Source organism: Eptatretus burgeri, chromosome 1 (assembly GCF_056783735.1).
Source record: "Eptatretus burgeri isolate ZD-2024b chromosome 1, Ebu_testis_v1, whole genome shotgun sequence".
NCBI lineage: Eukaryota > Metazoa > Chordata > Myxini > Myxiniformes > Myxinidae > Eptatretus > Eptatretus burgeri.
The window spans coordinates 98985542-99004960 of record NC_140961.1 but is presented as its reverse complement, the minus strand read 5'-3'; the positions used below and the strand labels follow the sequence as shown (position 1 = coordinate 99004960).

Genomic DNA, 19419 nt, shown 5'->3' with positions numbered 1-19419 from the left:
GATAAATATATGTTCGCAGATCCGAACAAGATGTGTGCCATCCGTGCCCTGCTATTTGTGTGATAATAAATTACCCCAGGGCTGCGCATGGGTCCGCCACCATTGAGCATGTGGTCATTTATCAAAAGTGGTGGTGTGCACGGTACCGGCCCTGATCTGTGTCATGAACTGAAGGAAAAGGTTGGATATCATTATTGGATGTAGGTTTAGGTTGAGGAAGAAGATAGAGATAATTTTTAGACTCAAAAGTGGGGTGAAAAGAGTGTGCCGCGTGCGAACTGTAAGTTTTCGCATTTGGTGTGTTGTTAGTTCTATTTCCTCAGGACAGCATTCCTGCAGCGCGCCATCGTGTTGGTTATGATTCCTATCTCCTCTGCCCAATGGGTGGAAATTACCGCTATGCTGCACGTATTTGGGACAGCGTGGGCGTTTGGTGTTGGTTTTCCATGGTTTTTACAGGTGGGTGTCCAAGCACAGCGCCCGCTGGCCATCAAAAGAACCCATTGCTTGGATTTACCTCATGAATAAGAGAAAAAGAAGAGGAATAAGTTCAGAAATATAATCAGACCTAACTATGAGAATCACACAACGCACTTGTCCCGTTTGTCCCATTAGACAAGAAGGAAGGGACTATCTGAACATATATTAATGAAATAACTGTCTGGGGACCACTGTATGTTGGATGCCATTGCCTTGGAGGGATGCTGTTCCCAGAACCGCAACAACATATATATATATATATATATATATATATATATATATATATATATATATATATATATATATATATATATATATATATATATATATACATATATATATATATATATATATATATATATATATATATATATATATACATATATATATACACTGTATAAGTATGTTATATTAATATTTACAATTATTTGTGTATTATTATTTATATATTATATATATATATATGTCGACATATTATTTTATGATATATATATATATATATATATATATATATATATATATATATATATATATATATATATATATATATATATATATATATATATAAATTTTCGCACTCAACAGCATGAAAACATGTTCGTTATAACAGCAAATGCCAGCAAGATAGAGTTGATTCTAATACATACATATATATATATATATATATATATATATATATATATATATATATATATATATATATATATATATATATATATATATATATATCTGTTATATTAATATTTACAATTATTTACATATATTATACATTTATTATTTCTTATGTATATATTCTGATGTAACCATTCTCCACAACACCTAAAGCCTGGTGTTGGCGCAGTGGTTAGGGCAGCGGCTTGGGATCCAAAAGGTCCTCAGTTGAAGCCCCGTTGGGCCACTGAATTAATACACCAGGGGGTTGACTCAGCCTGTCATCCTTCCGAGGTCGGCGAAATGAGTACCAGTATACTGGGCCGGTGTATACCCCGGTTAAAATAGGTGTACCATATCCCTGTGTCGTAAGAGGCGACCAGGGTTGCGTCAGGAAGGGCATCCGGCGTAAAAAAAGAAATGTGCCAAATCACTATGCGGATCATACGGATGATCCGCTGTGGCGACCCCTAATAGGAGCAGCCGAAAGAAGAAGAAGAAGATATGTGTAATATATATATATATATATATATATATATATAAATATATATATATATATATATATATATATACATTATAGGCCTTTACAATAAGGGATGCTTTTTGTTATGTTGAGGAGTCTTCGAAGAAAAAACTTGGAAAGCCATCACTATTGAAGTAAAAATGGATGTTTTAGGTCATTATGAAAAAGGTGGTCATATCGCTGATATGAGGTGTGCACTGTGCCTTGGTGAGTCCACGTTGTGAACAATAAGAAATAGTGTGGAAAAAATAAAAACAAGTGCTAAATGTGGAACCTCAGTGAGTGTGACCGAGACCGTCTGCTCGAAGTTCTATTCAGGAAAAAATGGAACACATGCTTCGCACATGGAATGAACACCAAAACCAGGAGAACGTGCCTGTCAGCATGCTTGTGATGCAAGCAAAGGCAAGAAGCATTTATTAAGACTTAATAAGTGATGAAGGTGAAGTGAATCAATTTAGCGCTAGTTCTGGTGGTTTTCGAACTTCCGGAAGCGTTACAACTATCACAACATCAAAATGACTGGAGAGGCTGCTGCTGACGACACCGATGCCGCCGAGAAGTTTCCTGCATTTCTCGAGGCCATTATTGAGGAAGGTGGATGTTTTTTTTTTTCTCCAAAACAAATTTTCAACATTGATGAGACTGGTCTGTTTTGAAAAAGGATCCCACGTACGACGTACATTTCTCGTGATGAGAAAAGCGCACCTGGGTTTAAAGCAGCAAAGGATCGCTTCACGCTGTTTTGGGGAGGTAACGCTGAAGGCGATTGTAAATTGAAACCGTTAATGGTTTGCCATCCAGAAAATCCCAGGGCTCTGAAGGGATATGTTAAAAATGTTTGCCTGTCTCTTGGTTTTCAAATGCCAAGGGCTGGATAACAGGCAAAATATTTTGTGAATATTTTAGCTCCCAGCTTGCTACCGAGTTGAAGGAATATTGTGAGAAGGAGAATTTGAGTTTTAAAATTCTCATCCTCTTCGATAATGCCCCAGCTCATCCAACATCCATCCATGACCTTAACGAAAACATTAACGTTGTGTTTCTTCCACTCAACACAGCATCTCTAAATCAACCCATGGACCAGGGAGTGATTGCTACATTGAAGACAATATCTCCAAATAACATTAGCAAACCTGGTGAAATCAACTGATAATCAAATGACTGTAAAGGAATTCTGGAAGGCCTTTACAATTGGTCTGAGACTGGTCAAAACAGCAGCAGGTAACACAAGTGATGAACAAATGAGAAAATAACTGAAAGACAGGTGCACAGAAAACACTGTCATCTGCAAGAAGAGATTGGGTTAGTTTAGATAGGGTTATTTGGGGTAGATTTGAATTGTGGGTCGAGAAAGGGTGCATCACAGTAATGTACATCTTGTGAATGTCCTGCACACAGGATACCTCTTGGAAAACTTCCAATTCGAAGTTCCAACACAGGTAATTATGGTATACAATTCCACTGACAAACTGAATTGTGAAAACAATCCAGTGACTAAGGCATTGGTAATAATTGTAACACTCTGATCTGGCCGTGTGCAAGATAAATAATGGGCACTTCAAGTAGCCAATCACCATGAAGACAACTCTGTTTCCTTTCATCATTGTTTGTTGTGGGTCAATGATGTCCATTGATACATGCTGATTGGGGAGGGGGGTGGTTAATGTTCTGCTACTGCATTGAAGGTTGAAACTGGCACAGTGGTGCTTTCCAGACCATACATATGTTTTAGCAACCAGATCAAGACTCCACATATTGGCGTGCACGGACTCGATAATTCCTCAACCTGAACTGAGCTAATTTTTTGTTCATGCCAAAGTGTCTCACAGAGGGCAAGTTATGAACAACTCACAGCACTGTCTCCTTCGGGGGCCCTGGCATCACCATCTGACAACAAGTATAATCACTAGTCGAGTTCTGCTATTTCAGAAAAAGTACTCCATAATGCAGGGCCAAGGTGTCCCATTAAGACCAGAGTGCCTCGACTTCAAGATTCATGGAGGCAACAGCAGCCCAAGATGGTCACTCTTGCATCCTCAACCACCATACCAAGGGCTCTTTTCCTCAATCAGTCAATTTCAAAATTTGTATCTCCATAGCAGATACAAATCCAGGTGTCCAACAGTATTTGATCCCAAAGGGTTGTGTTTTTCTGCATATTGGTTGGACATATCTAGCTTTATGTCTCCTTTATCCTACTGCTCATATGAGTGAGCAAGTGGCATCAATACCTTTCCCATCGTTTAAATTAAAGACTTTGGCATTAGTGTGGCTCTTTCCAAGACAGTGCTAAACCGCAAGCTGCTACTGTTGCAGTCACTCCAGCCAGCAGGTGAATTGTTCTTCTGGTCTGTCCTCAGCAGGAATGGTTGATGATGTAGATGCATATTACAGTGGAATTATGGCTTTAATAATCATGGCTATTTTCCTTAGGGTGACTCAGTTTTGATGAACCTTCCACACAGCTTGGAATAAGTAGACCAGATCTTATTTCCCTTTGCATCCACCTGAAAAAGGACCACTACCACATTGCTGGCGTCTGTATCTCGTGTAGTAGTTGTCCTGGGATTGGGAAGAAGATAATTGGTAAAATCTAAATCATAATTCATGAGGCCGGACCCGTACTCATAGTCCTGCATCTAAAAGAAAGATATCACCTTTTCTGAAGCTTAGCAGACAGGCAGTGATGGGAAAGCCCAGTAGGAACCATCCATGGAACTAGGCCAATCTCAAAATGTTACAAAGCTGATGCATGTTGACTTGCCAAAGCTAGTGTACCAGTTGCAGCTTACTGAGATCAGTGTCTATCCTCACTCACTGACCATGTGTCCAAAAATGGGGATCTTCTGCAAAAACAAATAACATTTTCCAGGGTTGCAGCTTTCATCCTACCTCCTGAATAATTTGTGGAACTTGTCTGTGGTTGTTGAGAGCACCAAAAAAGTGTCGTCATGTGCAAACAGGTCTTTAAAATGCAGGATACATTTGGATCTGGGAACTCCCTCCAGGACACCATTCGGCAACCTCTCGTAACATGGTAAAACTCAATGAAAATCCAGGGTGTCATCCATCTGTAGCAACGGATAAGCATCCCTTTTGGTAATGAGGTTGTCTCCGGTAATCCACCCAGAAATTCAGGCTTCGATCCTTTTTAGAATGTTGCACCAGAACCACCACCATCGAAGTATGTAGAGAGCTTGGTGATGATTAGATAATGCCACACTGCCTCATTTCTTGAATTATCATGTCAGATCTATCTATCTATCTATCTATCTATCTATCTATCTATCTATCTATCTCTCTCTCTCTCTCTCTCTCTCTCTCTCTCTCTCTCTCTCTCTCTCTCTCTCTCTCTCTCTCTCTCTCTCTCTCTCTCTCTCTCTCTCTCTCTCTCTCTCTCTCTCTCTCTCTCTCTCTCTCTCTCTCTCTCTCTCTCTCTCTCTCTCTCTATATCTCTCTCTCTCTCTCTCTCTCTCTCTCTCTCTCTCTCTCTCTCTCTCTCTCTCTCTCTCTCTCTCTCTCTCTCTCTCTCTCTCTCTCTCTCTCTCTCTCTCTCTCTCTCTCTTTCTCTCTCTCTCTCTCTCTCTCTCTCTTTCTCTTTCTCTCTCTCTCTCTCTCTCTCTCTCTCTCTCTCTCTCTCTCTCTCTCTCTCTCTGCATATTAATTTTATCTGGGTGCTGGCAGATTTATGCAGTATCCTGGGATCATTTCCATGGTGATAGTTTTCATTTGTCTAGTGGTGAGACTAATCTTGTGAGCCTTCCTTCCATTGCTATATGTAGGACTTCAGGATGAACAATTGTCACCATTGAGTCAATGTCATTCATGCCAGCCTATCAAGGGTACACCGTGGTCACATGTGTTGTCCCTCTCCAAGTCTTCTAATGAAAAGATTTGAACCATCTCCATATTTTTCAATCACTGGGGCCAACATGATTCTAATCAGTTGATGCCCAACAGACCATAAAAAGGGTCTGTGCCAGTTGTCTGACTATCTTCCCAGGCAAGGTGGATGAAGACTCATTTTGACGGCAATTACGAGAAAGGTCACCAAACTCATTGCAATCTGGGCACCTGCCGTTGCTTGAAGTCATAGATACACACTCATGAGACCATCCTTCCAAGAACTTCTGGACCTTTTGGACCCCATCTAATCCCATTCTCTCAAGTGACCCTTCTTCATTTGTAACTTGGAAAAACTGTCAGAGAAAAAGAAAGGGTATTATTTGTCCCATAATTAAATAAGAGCAATTCTGTATGCTTCCTGAACTCCCTGCTCCATGATATCCCTTGCTCTGGTAGAGTTTTATTTGAGCAATGTTGGTGTGCTTTAGCTGTGCAATCAGGTCACTGAGAATTAGAGCCAATCTTTTTGCTTCATGGAAGAGATTTGTAAGAATTCATCAAGCTGGCCTGATCAAGCTGGTAGCCAAGACAGTAGCTTTCTCCTTCAATCCATTTCTTTGCTTTATTTGCAATTTAAAATTGCAGTTGGTACACCTCCCATTAAATGATGCCATCACAAGGTGCTATTTTATACACTGTCCATACTCTTATTTCTATTGGTTGATCTGTTAACACAAAGTTAACACAACAGAGGAGCATAGAGTGATGACCTATCTCATTACCATAAGAGCAAATATTCAGACTTAAGCTGAGTCTATTATTGAATTAGATACACATTAATTGCTATACCACAAGCCCTTTCATCAACTGGGTGACTCACAATAGCAGCAACAGGTATAAATGTCACCTTACTTCTTTTAACATGCACTCCCCTGACTTTCCTCCAAATAAAACTCCCCACCCACAGCCTGTGCACTGGGCATCACTTCCATCATTGTGGGATCATGCATTACTGTGTCCCCCGGTAAACCTGCAACCGTACAATTTGTTTTTCCCAGCAGTGAAGAGGCAATGTGCCAAGACCAGCTTTAGGTCACTCCTTCATTGTCGCCTTCACCTTCCTGCCATTACCCCTCTCAGAACCCCAAAGCTGCATTCATCTATCCCCCCCCCCTCCCCGCTAGCCTTATTAGTCGTATCCCAATCCAGCAAAGTGCAGTGCTTTTCATATGCTAGGTTCTTCTAGAATAGTGGGAGATATAAAGATTTCTTGGGAAACACAGTTAATAATGCAAGGACACAAGATGGATGCTTCCTTTGATGGCCACTTGTTTTACAGTGCCGCATGCAACTTCCTCCTTTTTCACTCTCACTCCCACCATTCTAAATCTTCTCACGAGACTTCACTTCCACTCTTCAACAACAGTGACAATACTTTCATGTCAATCAACATTCCATAATGCCCTCTCCACGAAGGTGATGAGTTTTTATTGACAATCAAATCGTAATTATTACTTATGCTACTGAATGTGGGCGAAGGTTATGTCTTCACGCATGTCTGTTTGTCGGGTTTTTTTTGTCTGTGAACAGGATATCTCAAAAAGTTGTGGACAGATTCGGATGATGCTTGGTGGACAGGTTGGGTATATGACAAAGAAGAAGTGATTTGATTTTTATGTATATCTGATAATTTTTAAGTGATTCTTCACCATTGAGTGGATAGGTACTAAAAAAAATCTCATATATCTCAAAAGGTTATGGACTCAAAAAGTCAAAAAGCTTGGTGGACAGGTTGGGTGTATGACAAGGACGAATTGATTTGATTTTGGTAAAGATCCGAATCCTCACCTGATCCGAGATTTTTTTTTTTAATTATCTAAATGATTTGTCACCATCGAGCGATGGGGTCAAAAACGATATATTGTATAGCATGACATCTCGAGAAAAAAAAATTTGGACAGATTCAGATGAAACTTGGTGGATGAGTTGAGCAAGTGACAATAACAAGCCAATCAGATATTGGAAGTCCAGATTCAGATCCGACCTATCAGTGGGATACAAAACGTCAACTGTTGAGCCTGGTGGAGGCACGCGCTCTACCGAGAGTGCCTTTAAAGTTCTCCTAAAATTTCTCAGGTTCCAGGATATTTGACTCCAAATCATTTATACTGCCACCTTCATTGAACACACAACCATCACAGCCTCAGGGATGACTCATTCAACGTCTTTACCACTGGGCCACTCTACCCTAAAATGACCCACAAAAAAACATCTACAGGCCCATTTCGTACTGATTAACATGGTAATTACAAAAACGATGGCAATTTCAAAGGAGAGGGATGAAATTTAATGGTGAAACCATTTTGTGCTTAAAATTATGTTGAAACAAATTAAAGAATTTTTTTAAAAATATTAAAATTAGCTTTTATTCCCAGAATATGATAAATTTTTTAAAAACGCAAAATCTTATCCCTCCCATGAGCTGCCATTTTGTATTCAAAATCTTTTTTGTAATCATTCATGAATAACAAAAGGAATGCAAATATCAACATATCCAAAACAAAACAAATGCTTCGACATATGTAAATATATATTTACACTACCAGTTAAACTTAAAACATGGTGCCATCGCATTTAGAGAAACAACACAGTTGTAAGATGGAAAATGGGAAACGTGGTGTTGGTCTTTAGTGGATCCACATAGCACAGTTTGGAAGTAAGTCTGGGGTTTGGGGTCAGGGTGAGGTGTGGGAAACTTACTTTCCCTGAGGTAGGTGAGATGTGACAGCAGTACTTCAGCATTGTAGGGTGAAGTGAGGCGTGCAAGTTCATCTTTGGTGAGTTTGCACAACTCTTTGCCATCGATTCCCTGGAATAAACCAGGCTCTACTTCTGCCAGGTTGTACTCCTTTACAGCCCAATCCAGCCACTGCCTTACATGATCACAGCTCCACAGTGTTGGATCTACAGGTTCACATAAAAATTAGTGTGTGTTAACACAAACATCACCACAGTCCTTGCAGTTGGCTCGTATCATTGCTGAAGGACAGCTAATTCGCCGAGTAGAATACGATGGTGTTGAAATTTAAACTTGCAGTTTAAGAACAGCAGAGATTTAAACTAATGATGTTGATAAGGTGAAATATGTTGTATAATATCAGAGGGTGAACGCATACAAAATGGCTGGAGAAAATATTCAGCAAGAGGGATATTAAGCAGCGTTGGGAATGTTTACATGAACAATGGGAAAATTACAACATTCCCACAGGGGTCTGTGCAGGACCTGCAGGTACAATGACTCGACGCTCCGTGGGGGGTATGTTCGGAGCAGGAACAGGCTTCTCATCCAGGCATTGACCATAAGACCCCGCACCAGGTTCTGGCAACTTTCCACGCTTTACAAGGCTGCAGTCCACAGGAGATTCCCTAGCGGAGAGACACAGAACAAAATTAGTCCACAAACTTTTGTAAAGTACAACATGCAGAGAGAGGTATGAACTCATCGGTATGATCTTCTCACAGCAAATAAAATTGCCTTCATAATTAATATTTTATACATGTTTTGTATTTCTTTCTGTAATATTTTGAGAAAACCACACAAGTGAAAGAACAGCATCATTGAGAAATATGAACTCAAAGGTAATCGTTCCTGTTGAACAAAATACTTTAAAATATGTTTCTTTGACATTTTCATATTTAATTTTGATTTGCTTGAATTATGGATACAACCATATGGATTAAAATGAGATTGACAGGCACAAGCCATCTGGCCCAGGGTAGGTGGAAGAAGGAAGTACCTTAATCATGGTTATGTTTTCACTCTTGTCTGTTTGTTTGTAAGTAGGATATCTCAAAAAGTTGTGGATGGAACCAGCCAAAATTTGGGGCATAGGTTGGGTGTGTGTCGAAGACGAATTGCTTCGATTTCGATGAAAATCCAGATCTAGATCCAATAATTTTTTGAAGCGATTTGTCATCATTGAGAGATAGGGCTAAAAAAAAACTAAATATAACACGATATCTCAAAAAGTTATGGATGTATTCGGATGAAACTTGGTGGACAGGTTGGGTGTGTGACGTCAACAAAGTGATTAGATTTTTGGTGAAGATCGGATTCAGATACGAGAATTTTTTTATTTTATACGTGATTCTTCACCATTGAGATATAGGCCTAAAAATGATGCATAACATGATATCTCAAAAAAATTGCGAATGGATTATGACAAAACGAGGTGGATGAGTTGGTTAGGTGATGAGAACAAGCCGATTTGATTGTGGTTAAGATCCGGATCCAGATCCGACCTACCAGTGGGATACAAAATGTAAACTGTTCAGCCTGGCAGAGGTACATGCCCTACCGAGTGGCATTCTCGTTGTCTTTGTATTCCTTCCTTATCCCAAGCTTGGTACATTCACAACTTTCATCAAGTCAAATTTAGAAGGATATGTGAGAGGTAGCAATTAACCTGGTGTTGGCGTAGTGGTTAGGGTAGCGGCTTGGTATCCAAAAGGTGCTGAGTTCAAGCCCCGTTGACCGCTTGAATTAATACACACCAGGAGGTTGACTCAGCCTGTCATCCTTCCGAGGTCGGCGAAGTGAGTACCAGTGTACTGGGTCCGGTGTATGCCCCGGTTAGAATAGGTGTACCATATCCCTGTGTCGTAAGAGGCGACCAGGTTTGCGTCAGGAAGGGCATAAAACCTGTGCCAAATCATTATGCGGATCATAAAGGATGATCCGCTGTGGCGACCCCTAACGGGAGCAGCCGAAGGAAGAAGAAGATGTGAGAGGTAGCAATTCAGGGTTGTGCCACCATTCACATCTCCTCCTCAATGAAGAAATATACAGGGTTAGTAAGCACATAAAAAGTGTTAGGAGCCCCTGAAGTAGTCTGAATTTCATGTTAAAGTACAGCTTTGATGTCCACGACTAATACGGTTCCATTGATGACAATAACCCATGTTACTGGCAAAGCCATTTGTTCTGAGAGTTGCGCGAATTGATGCATCTCAAAGCAAATGCTTTAACTCGAAATTCATTATCCCACACTGTGTGTATCCAATTCTTTCTGCCTTTCCTATGCAGACTGATCTCTTATAGTGAGCTGTTACGTTTTTTTTGACGAGCAAGATTTCAAAAGCTTGGGCTAGAAATCTCTCCCAATTGATCTTAGGTCATTAGCACAAATTGCCCGATTCGAGCTCATCCTTTTCCTCATTTCCAAAGCATCCTCTCATCACCATGGAAGTCACCTCAATCCACAAAAATGGCCGAAAATTCTGACAACTACAAACCAGTCATCTTCTTCTCCATTATAAACAACACAAGTCCAAAAAAGAAAAATAAGCTTGTGTGCTATCATGTTACCAATCCTCTGGTAATAAGCTCGTTTCAACTCCTATATTTGTTCAATTTATTGTGAAATAAAATGAGTATTTAGTCTCAATTCCCATTGTCTTTTGACATTATTCTTTTAAAATACCCTTATCATTACCATCATGGAGGCCTGGTGTTGGCTTAACGGTTGAGGGGGCGAGCTTGAGATCTTAAGGTCTTTACATCCAACGCCTGTCCTGCTGATGAATCAACACCTAGTGGGTTGATAGCCTATCATCCTTCCGAAGTCGGCAAAACGAGTACCAGCTTACTGGTAACGGGCTATTGTATCAGCGGCACAGCCACGCTACTGGAAAATGATGCAGCCAAGCAGCCACAGGCTGCATACAAATAACTAAATTATCATCAGGATTGCAATCCCTTCCCTGTTCTCTATGAAGTATATTTTCCATAGTACTAAGAGCGTTTTCTTGTGTATCTTCAAGAAAGACTGCAGTTGCTCTTCTGTGGCTCATAGTAAAAAAAAATAGAGGTTAAATTATAAAGTGTGCAAAAATGTTGGTGGATCTGAAATGAGACATTTCACAAAACAACACAATAAATTAATTCTTTGAGTGTTGACCGATGTGAACGCTTCTCAATTGTGACACCAATCTGACACCGTGCAGGATAGCTATATTTTTTTTTTAAATCGTCTCTAAGGTTCATGCATGCAGGACCAGGACAGTAGGGCAAAGCACTCATCATTTTAGATGGATTCCAAGGACATTACTAAACAATAAAATTAATCAACACCATACGAGAATAGAACCTGGGAAGCCAGCATCACGACTGAAGTGCTCTGTTGAGAACACGATACGAAACGCGGATCACTTGATCTTAATTTGATTTCCTCAGAAATATAATTCAATGCACACCAGCATTGAAATGTTTTACAGTTAGGATGTAACATAACAAAGTATTCCGTTTATTGGAGCACAAGTTAAGCCAGTTGCTGCATTTACACTGTTTTGTAGATGCTAATCATGATAGAAAATGCTTCAAACAAGAGGAACCTTTTGCTCCAGACAGATAAATCCTGCTTCCAATTTCTCTCAAGTGCTCTTACAACTATAAAGACGGTAGCATTTTAGCAATAACGATATCACGTTGTACAATAACGTGTTTCTGTCTGAATGGCCTAAGCCTGGTTTTGGCTTCGTGGTTAAGGTGGCTAGCTTCAGATCCTAGGGTTGTGAGTTTGAGCCCCATCAGCAGCTGCTGAATTAACACCAGGTGGGGTTGATTCCGGCCTGTCATCCTTCCGAGGTCGGTGAAATTAGCACCGGTTTACTGATAATATGGGCACAACATTTGCATAGCTGTGTCCCTAACCAATGATGCAAGCAGCAGCCACAAGGCTGTGTGTGTGTATGTGTGTATATGTATGTATGTATGTATGTATGTATGTATGTATGTATGTATGTATGTATGTGTGTGTATGTATGTGTGTGTGTGTGTATGTGTGTATGTGTGTATGTGTGTATGTGTGTATGTGTGTGTGTGTGTGTGTGTGTGTGTGTGTGTGTGTGTGTGTGTGTGTGTGTGTGTGTGTGTGTGTGTGTGTGTGTGTGTGTGTGTGTGTGTGTGTGTGTGTGTGTGTGTGTGTGTGTGTGTGTGTGTGTGTCTTTGATAAAGTCTGCTATTACGTTTTCACAGTATGGCAAACAAAACACCCATACGCCTCGGATAGGTTATGGCATATGTTCTTCAAGCAAGAGTCCCCTTATTAATCCTGTCTGACTTTCTTCACCTGCACAAGAAATTGGCTGCCTTTAATCATGGCTTTACTTCCACCATCCCCCTGACATCTGGTGTCTCATATGGTAGTTTTCAGGTCTGATCTCTGTTTTAGTAAACATACTTAACGTGTCAGCTTCTTTGGATAACCCTCCTGGGTATTAGGCTTTGCCACACGATAAACTGGATTCTAAAGCCAGATACCTGCGGTGCATTTTTCATCATGCCAAGTCTTTTCGTTATACTTAACTACTCATGGCTTGCCACTTCAGATCAGAGACCGAGTATCTGACATGGCACTTTTTCATGCTCTGGAATCAAAGGCTTTGAGCATCCTTCACATCTATCATAATGATACAAAGGTCCAGGGCCAAATTTTCAGGTTTTATTTACCTTTTTGTTATTTCTTGACCCATATGCCATCTCTGCAATCCATCACTCACCAGCTTACCCAAGCTGATGGTCTATTCTATACCCCCTTAATCTTTATCTAAATCCTCCCCCTTAATCTTTATCTGAAGTCTATGTTATCTGTTCACCTCTGCTCCTCCATCGCACTCTTTTCTCACCTGGATAAGACACTTCATTACTCCATCTCATCATGTTATTTGATCTAAGCCTTCAAGGAGGAAACCCAATGACACCTCATGCTACCCCTCTTTCCTCCACCTCCCCATGCCTTGAGCCAGTTTTTTTTTTTTTTTGCTTGGTGTCCACAACACTGACTTACGGGATCACGATTACTCCCTTATCCATGATCTGTTTTGAATTCTTGCAAAAGTGTCAAAACTATTTGCTTTCATAACTTCATAATATATCATGCCAACTTGCTTTCATGACTAATATCATGCATGTTAGCTTCTTGGCCTACTGTACCAGACGTTTGCACAAGAAACCATGTTTGAAGCATTATGCTGAGCGCATGCACCATTATTCAGGTGATACGTGTAAATATTGCTCTGGCTGTTAGTCATTGACTGCTGTATAAAACATAGTTTTCACTCCATGCTAGAAAATATGACAAAGGATCAGATATAAAACCAAAGGAAAATATTTGATATGACCAAGTGTCTACATTCAGTCTACTTGGTTTCTTAACCTTCAGTCAATTAAACCATCAATGTTTATTAGAAACAAAACTAGCAATGTTATTGGATCATCATTGTCGATAAATGATGTCAAACTTATCGTAAAGTCTGTTTATTATGTTAATCTTTGTTGTCGTAAAATAAAATAGTAGACGATATAGGAGTTCAATGGGATATTCTTACCACAAAGCCGGTACAATACTGTACACTGCCTTATTGTAATGACCTTTCCAGTCCACCAACCCATACATCGGGCCATTGGGGGAAAGGTCTCAATCACAGAGCAAAGGGCACACAAATTTGCAAAAGTTTACATAAAGTCATGGAAGACCATTTCAGAGTCTTGTCACCATCAGGAAGACTATGGAGTTGATATCAAACTAAAAGGCATTTTAAAGTCAGGAAGCACTGCAAGCATACTTGAAGAAGCGTCAAATGTCTCTCCTGTTTACAAATGTCGAATGGCCAATGCAAAATAACTTTAGAGAAGAACTGCAAGCCGGCTCTGAGATCATGGATGCACCTGTTGATATGCAATATCAACACATTTTGCATCGTACCATAAGCATATCCCTTTGAATATATAACGGGCTCGTTGGGTTTATACTCTTGAGAAAAATTTCCATCCTTCCAATAAGTTTTTGGTATACTTCACAATTAAATGACTGTCCATTGGGAGGAATCATTGCAACATGAAAAATATGTGTGCACAACAGTGAGATCCCTCGTGCCGGAAACTGTTTCTGGTATCATGTGCCCGTTAGGCGGTTAAGTGTTCGAGGAGTCACTACATAAGGACTGCTATTGTGTGTGAGTCATCCAACAACTGCAATTGTGTGTTGGTCCAGTAATGAGATGCATTAAATATTCCAAGAGATGTCAAAGTTATAATTATTTATTTTCATTCCTCATTCTGTAAGTGCAGATAATTGATCAGAGAAATTTATATATTGAAGAATAAAAATCGTTGATATTTCTTGGATTATTTATTGTGAACATCTCGTTTATACAATATTTTGAACACCCATAACAGGTGCAAATGAAAGCCGGTATATATATATATATATATATATATATATATATATATATATATATATATATATATATATATATATATATATATATATATATATATATATATATATATATATATATATATATATATATATATATATATAACAATGACATCAAATTCACCCCAAATGGAAAGTGTAACTTTGTCCTACCTCATACATATCATGGTATCAAATTTATCCCTCGTTCGATTCACACCGTTTAAATGTTCATATTTGACACTCGTACATGTTTGATATATGGACTAATTAGAAAGTAATGAATATGTGTTACATAGAGACCTCTACTCCATCCATTTAGAGAAAGTAATTACACAAATCTTATGTGACATGCAACTAACTATACATCGTATATGGAAGCCGTTAATCAGTTTGAATGATGTGGTGCTGTCAGAGCAAATATTCATGATGAGGGTAATAAATAGCAAAATGTAAACCCATGTGAGACCCCAATGACAATTTTGCCCATCAGACCCACTGGATGGGTAGTTTGTGGTTCTAACTTATGCAGATATCCTCCTTTTCTCACCTGTTTCCGTTGATTTGTTCGCATTCGCGCTTGATGTTCAATCTTCCAACTGTGCACATCCAATCGCTCTGGCATGATGAGCTGAGACGCGTGCCTGGTGCGAACCCCCCTGCAGATGAGGGGTTCATATCGCCTTTGCCGGTGTTGTATGGGGGCTCGTATAGGGCCGGCTCGCCACTCACCACGGACAGCGCCTCCTGTCGGGGTTGGGGAGGGGGGCAAGTGGGGGAATTTGAGCGGTTTTCGTGCACTCCTATGACAGCAAAGCTCCGTGGGCATGCTATACAACCAGACTACGCACGTATACAATGTCTGTTGCACAACTCGCCTGCGGTTTGAACGTACCCAAGGATTTCAACGGTCTTTGGTAAACGTTAGCATATCTCACGCAAGATTGAACATGCGTATGTTATTCCTCAACAGATGGAACGTTCGTCTCCAAAACATGTGGTTGCGTTCGAGGCGATGAAAGTGTACAGAAGGTTAAACAGCACGGTGCAAAATGGAGAACAACTCGGCACATCATTGTCTGAACAAGAATTTCATGTTATGCAATACAATAATTATTATTTTACACTTGTTTGCTAAAAAAGAATAAAAACATTTTTTTTTAAAGTATCACAGACAGAGCATTAAATAATATTTTTAAAAAGACCCATAATTCTGACCTGTTCGGATTCACAATAAAAATACGTATAATACCTGCATGCATTGTAATGTTGAATGAAGTTTAAATGTGATGGATTTGATAGAGAACGATGAAACTGCCGTTTAAATATCATATAAACGAAAACAAAGCTGCTGTATACGTGTGTAACAGGAATCCATCATGAGCGCAGGCACTTCTCAGGGGGAGTCAACCCACCATACACCCTGGTGAGCGCCGACCCAGGGAGCAGGAGCTAACGAGGTTCGTCTCTGCTTTATCCCCTCCGAAAGAGATTCACACTTGCTGGCCCTCTGGCCCTGTCACTCTGCTGATTGCCTTGATAGAAGTCAGTCCAGTCCGCTCGGGCCGCTCGACCAGACCGATTCGCGACAGAATCGTTGTCGCAAAGCGCGCATTTTGGTAATGCGTGTCTTTCTCGTTGCGATAAAGACAGCAATCTAATGGAGAATCGAGACTGGTGCCACACCTTCGGGTCCGAGGAAAGGACGGGGAGTGCTAAGGTGCAGACGGGACGGCTGCGGTGAGCGAGATGGACATGCACGCACGGAATGATGATCCTGCATAGTACTGCATTTCGATGTGAGCCGGGAGGAAATCTCTCAGGAAACGGGATGATGCTCCACGGAAACTCCTGCCGGGAACCGATAAAGTACCTGAGCACGAACTTACGAACATCGATCCATCACGATGGTCACGACTCTTGAAGGAGCACGTTCCTCCCGCCATGGATCCGCAGAATACACGCCGAGACCCCGCACGCAGTTCTCGCAGTCGGGGACAGCAAGAATGTCTGTTTCTCCCAGTCTCGCCGTCTCCGACTCGTCCCGTAGGCTCGACCCACTCGGAAAACTCCTCAACCTGACCCGCCCTGCCCTGCCAGCCGCAGCAAGCTGCAGTCACTGTGGCTCGTTTGCTCGGCTGTTTTTGGTACACGCTTTATGATACGTCGCTCCTTACCATCGGCGTCTCATCTGTGAGCCAGATTCACGAGCAAACCTTTCAATTGACCTTGCGCAAAGCTCGAGGGCGCACTGAAATCAAACTATTTTGGAATGATGAAGATCGAAGGAAAGTGTGAGCGTCGCTCAACTCGGCGATCTGAAAGGCGACAGACACGGATAAGCTCCCCGCAACTCGTCGATCACAAGAAGTGTAATAAATATTCCATCCTTGCAGAAAGACCCGTGCATGTGTACGACGACGCATCGGCGTATTACAGTTTGGCTACCTCGTGTGCTGGGCGTAAGCCAAGCACACATTTCCCGCACTTCCATTCGTGGGGAATGCTGCGCTCGCGACAAAACAACCGTCGCAGCGCGACGCTGGAATGCGCGCGGGCGAAATCGTGACCCCTGCGCTTCCCGCCGAGAGTGGCGTACCGCGCGGCATCCCGTCGGTGGTGGTTCCATGAAAAGCGGCGGAATCGAATTGTAATGAGAAGGAAAAGGAAATTTAGCACAGAAGGAAACCGGGTAACCGGGATAAACCGCTCCGGGCGCGGTTCCACACACCCTCTCTCTCTCTCAAACACACACTCACACTCACCTTAATGGTTCCGTTCATCCCGTCCGAGGTTCCACGTCGCGAGGGAGCCGGGACTGTAATCTTTACATGACACGGACTGCACTTAATTGCTGTGAAATTGTTAGTCTCAGAAAACTTAACCGGATGAAATTTAGCTAATTTTGGGAAGTGAAGTCACACGCCGGAGAGGAAGCTTATTTCCTATTGGTCGAACTGGCGCGCATTTCATGTAACAGGATATTTGGTGCGGCGAGATAAGGAAACCCAAACAATGTTAATTTACAGATATTGTTCGCGTGCCTCTATCTTTTGTCGCCAGCTGTGAGCTCGACCAACATCAAAACAGCTCTTCGGAGAGCAGGCCAGAGAGGCGTGTTTTTTCCCCAATCAAAGCGCAGGAGCCCGCCCGCCTTTGCTGCGCACGCGTTTTCCCTTCAACGCGCAAACATCCGCGCCAGGCTCTGACCCTTCGCTCCTGGAAATACCGCGACAGGATCACTCGAGTATACTATAGGCCCGATTGAGGAGGGCGGTGCGCCTTCTGGGCCCGGGAATTGTCACTGCATCTATATATCTCTCTCTCGCTCTCTCTCTCTCTCTCGAGCCGTCGGATCCCATGCGGCCTGTGTGAGCGCCAGGCTCCTGGTGGATCCTTTGTGCGCCCCGCCACCCCCTCATCATCGAACCCCCGATTTAATCGGCGTGCGCTGCGCATTCCCTCGCGCATTCCGACGAACATCACTCGCGGTGTTACCTCTCATCGCTCGTGTTAACGTGAACACACCACTCCCTCACTCACTCGTGCACACCCTTAATTTGCGCTCCGATTGCTGAACTTCCATGACGACTTGACTTGCAGCATGGAGTTGGCCAAATTGCCGACAACTACCTTTTCGTAATGAAAAACAAAAAGAGCAGGTGTACACATGTACAGTGCACCCCGATAAACAGAGATAATGTTTGTTTCGTTTTGGGGGGTTGTTTTTTTTGTTTTTGTTTTTTTGCCCTGTATGGGACCAGGTTCGAGTTGTGCTCATGTGAACCCAAACGAATGGATGCGTGTTTCCCAAGGAGATGTTGCGCAATCTTAAAAAGTTTAAAATACGTGCATTCTGTAAGCACATGGGTTGGGGGGCAGAAAGGGGGGGGGAGGGGGGACAATTCTCTGTTGCTTGAATACAAGAATACTCAAGAATCATTTGGAACATCATGTGCTTGCGAATTGCAGGTGAAGAGCCCAACGCTTGGATGCAAAATGACACGAGCGGAAGGAAGCACGACGAGCCGAATTGAGTGCAAACGTGAAAAACAATCGGATCGAATGACTACAGTACATCAGAACTGTACGGTAGTTGGTAAACGTGCGGTATGAAGGGCAAAACTGTCATCGTGTACAGATTAGCCTGACTACTACTCCTACCACCACTTGATGTACTTTCTCGTATCGAGTGCCAAGGAGTTTTCCTCCAGCTGACGAGCCCGCCATTTTGGCAGGTTCCACGTGCTGATGCGCTATTTGTTGCGGTGGTTTTAATGAGTTTGCGAATGTGAAAGAAATCCTGGTGAATGGGTCAAGGACATGTGATGCGGACGAAGTTCCTCGCTGCTCCTGTCGTCTGATTTACACCAACAAATGTCATGGGGATTGTTCCATGTTAGTGGACGTGCAATCGTGGAGAGGACCATGATATGCGCATTGATCACACGTGAGGAGCTGAGAGCCGCCATCGGAGCGATTCGTGCGATTCTCACGGGCCTGTACGCACATGGAGGCATCGGGTATCCACTTCCAGAAAAACTTGTGTTCTTGGCCCGAAAGAGCCCTTGGCCTTCCAGCGAGAAGCAGCCAGGAGGGACGGGACGTTTGTGTGTTTGTGTGTATATACATATATATGTATATATAAATATATATATA

General features: G+C 41.8%; 1 protein-coding gene across 7 annotated transcripts in view; it reads right to left on the bottom strand.

Annotated features, from left to right (window-relative positions):
- The window catches only part of LOC147035041 (transcriptional regulator ERG-like), a 103092-nt gene that overhangs the window by 30323 nt on the left and 53350 nt on the right, over positions 1-19419 (bottom strand). The window contains exons 1-4 of one of the 7 annotated variants that reach the window (XM_085892942.1): positions 17526-17999; positions 15311-15507; positions 8787-8929; positions 8264-8467 (exon numbers count right to left, since the gene is read on the bottom strand). In XM_085892942.1, the coding sequence (XP_085749068.1) occupies positions 8264-8467; positions 8787-8929; positions 15311-15507; positions 17526-17543 (562 nt within the window). In that variant the 5' untranslated portion in view covers positions 17544-17999. The other 6 variants (XM_085892966.1, XM_085892936.1, XM_085892928.1 and 3 more) reach the window with 6 other exon arrangements.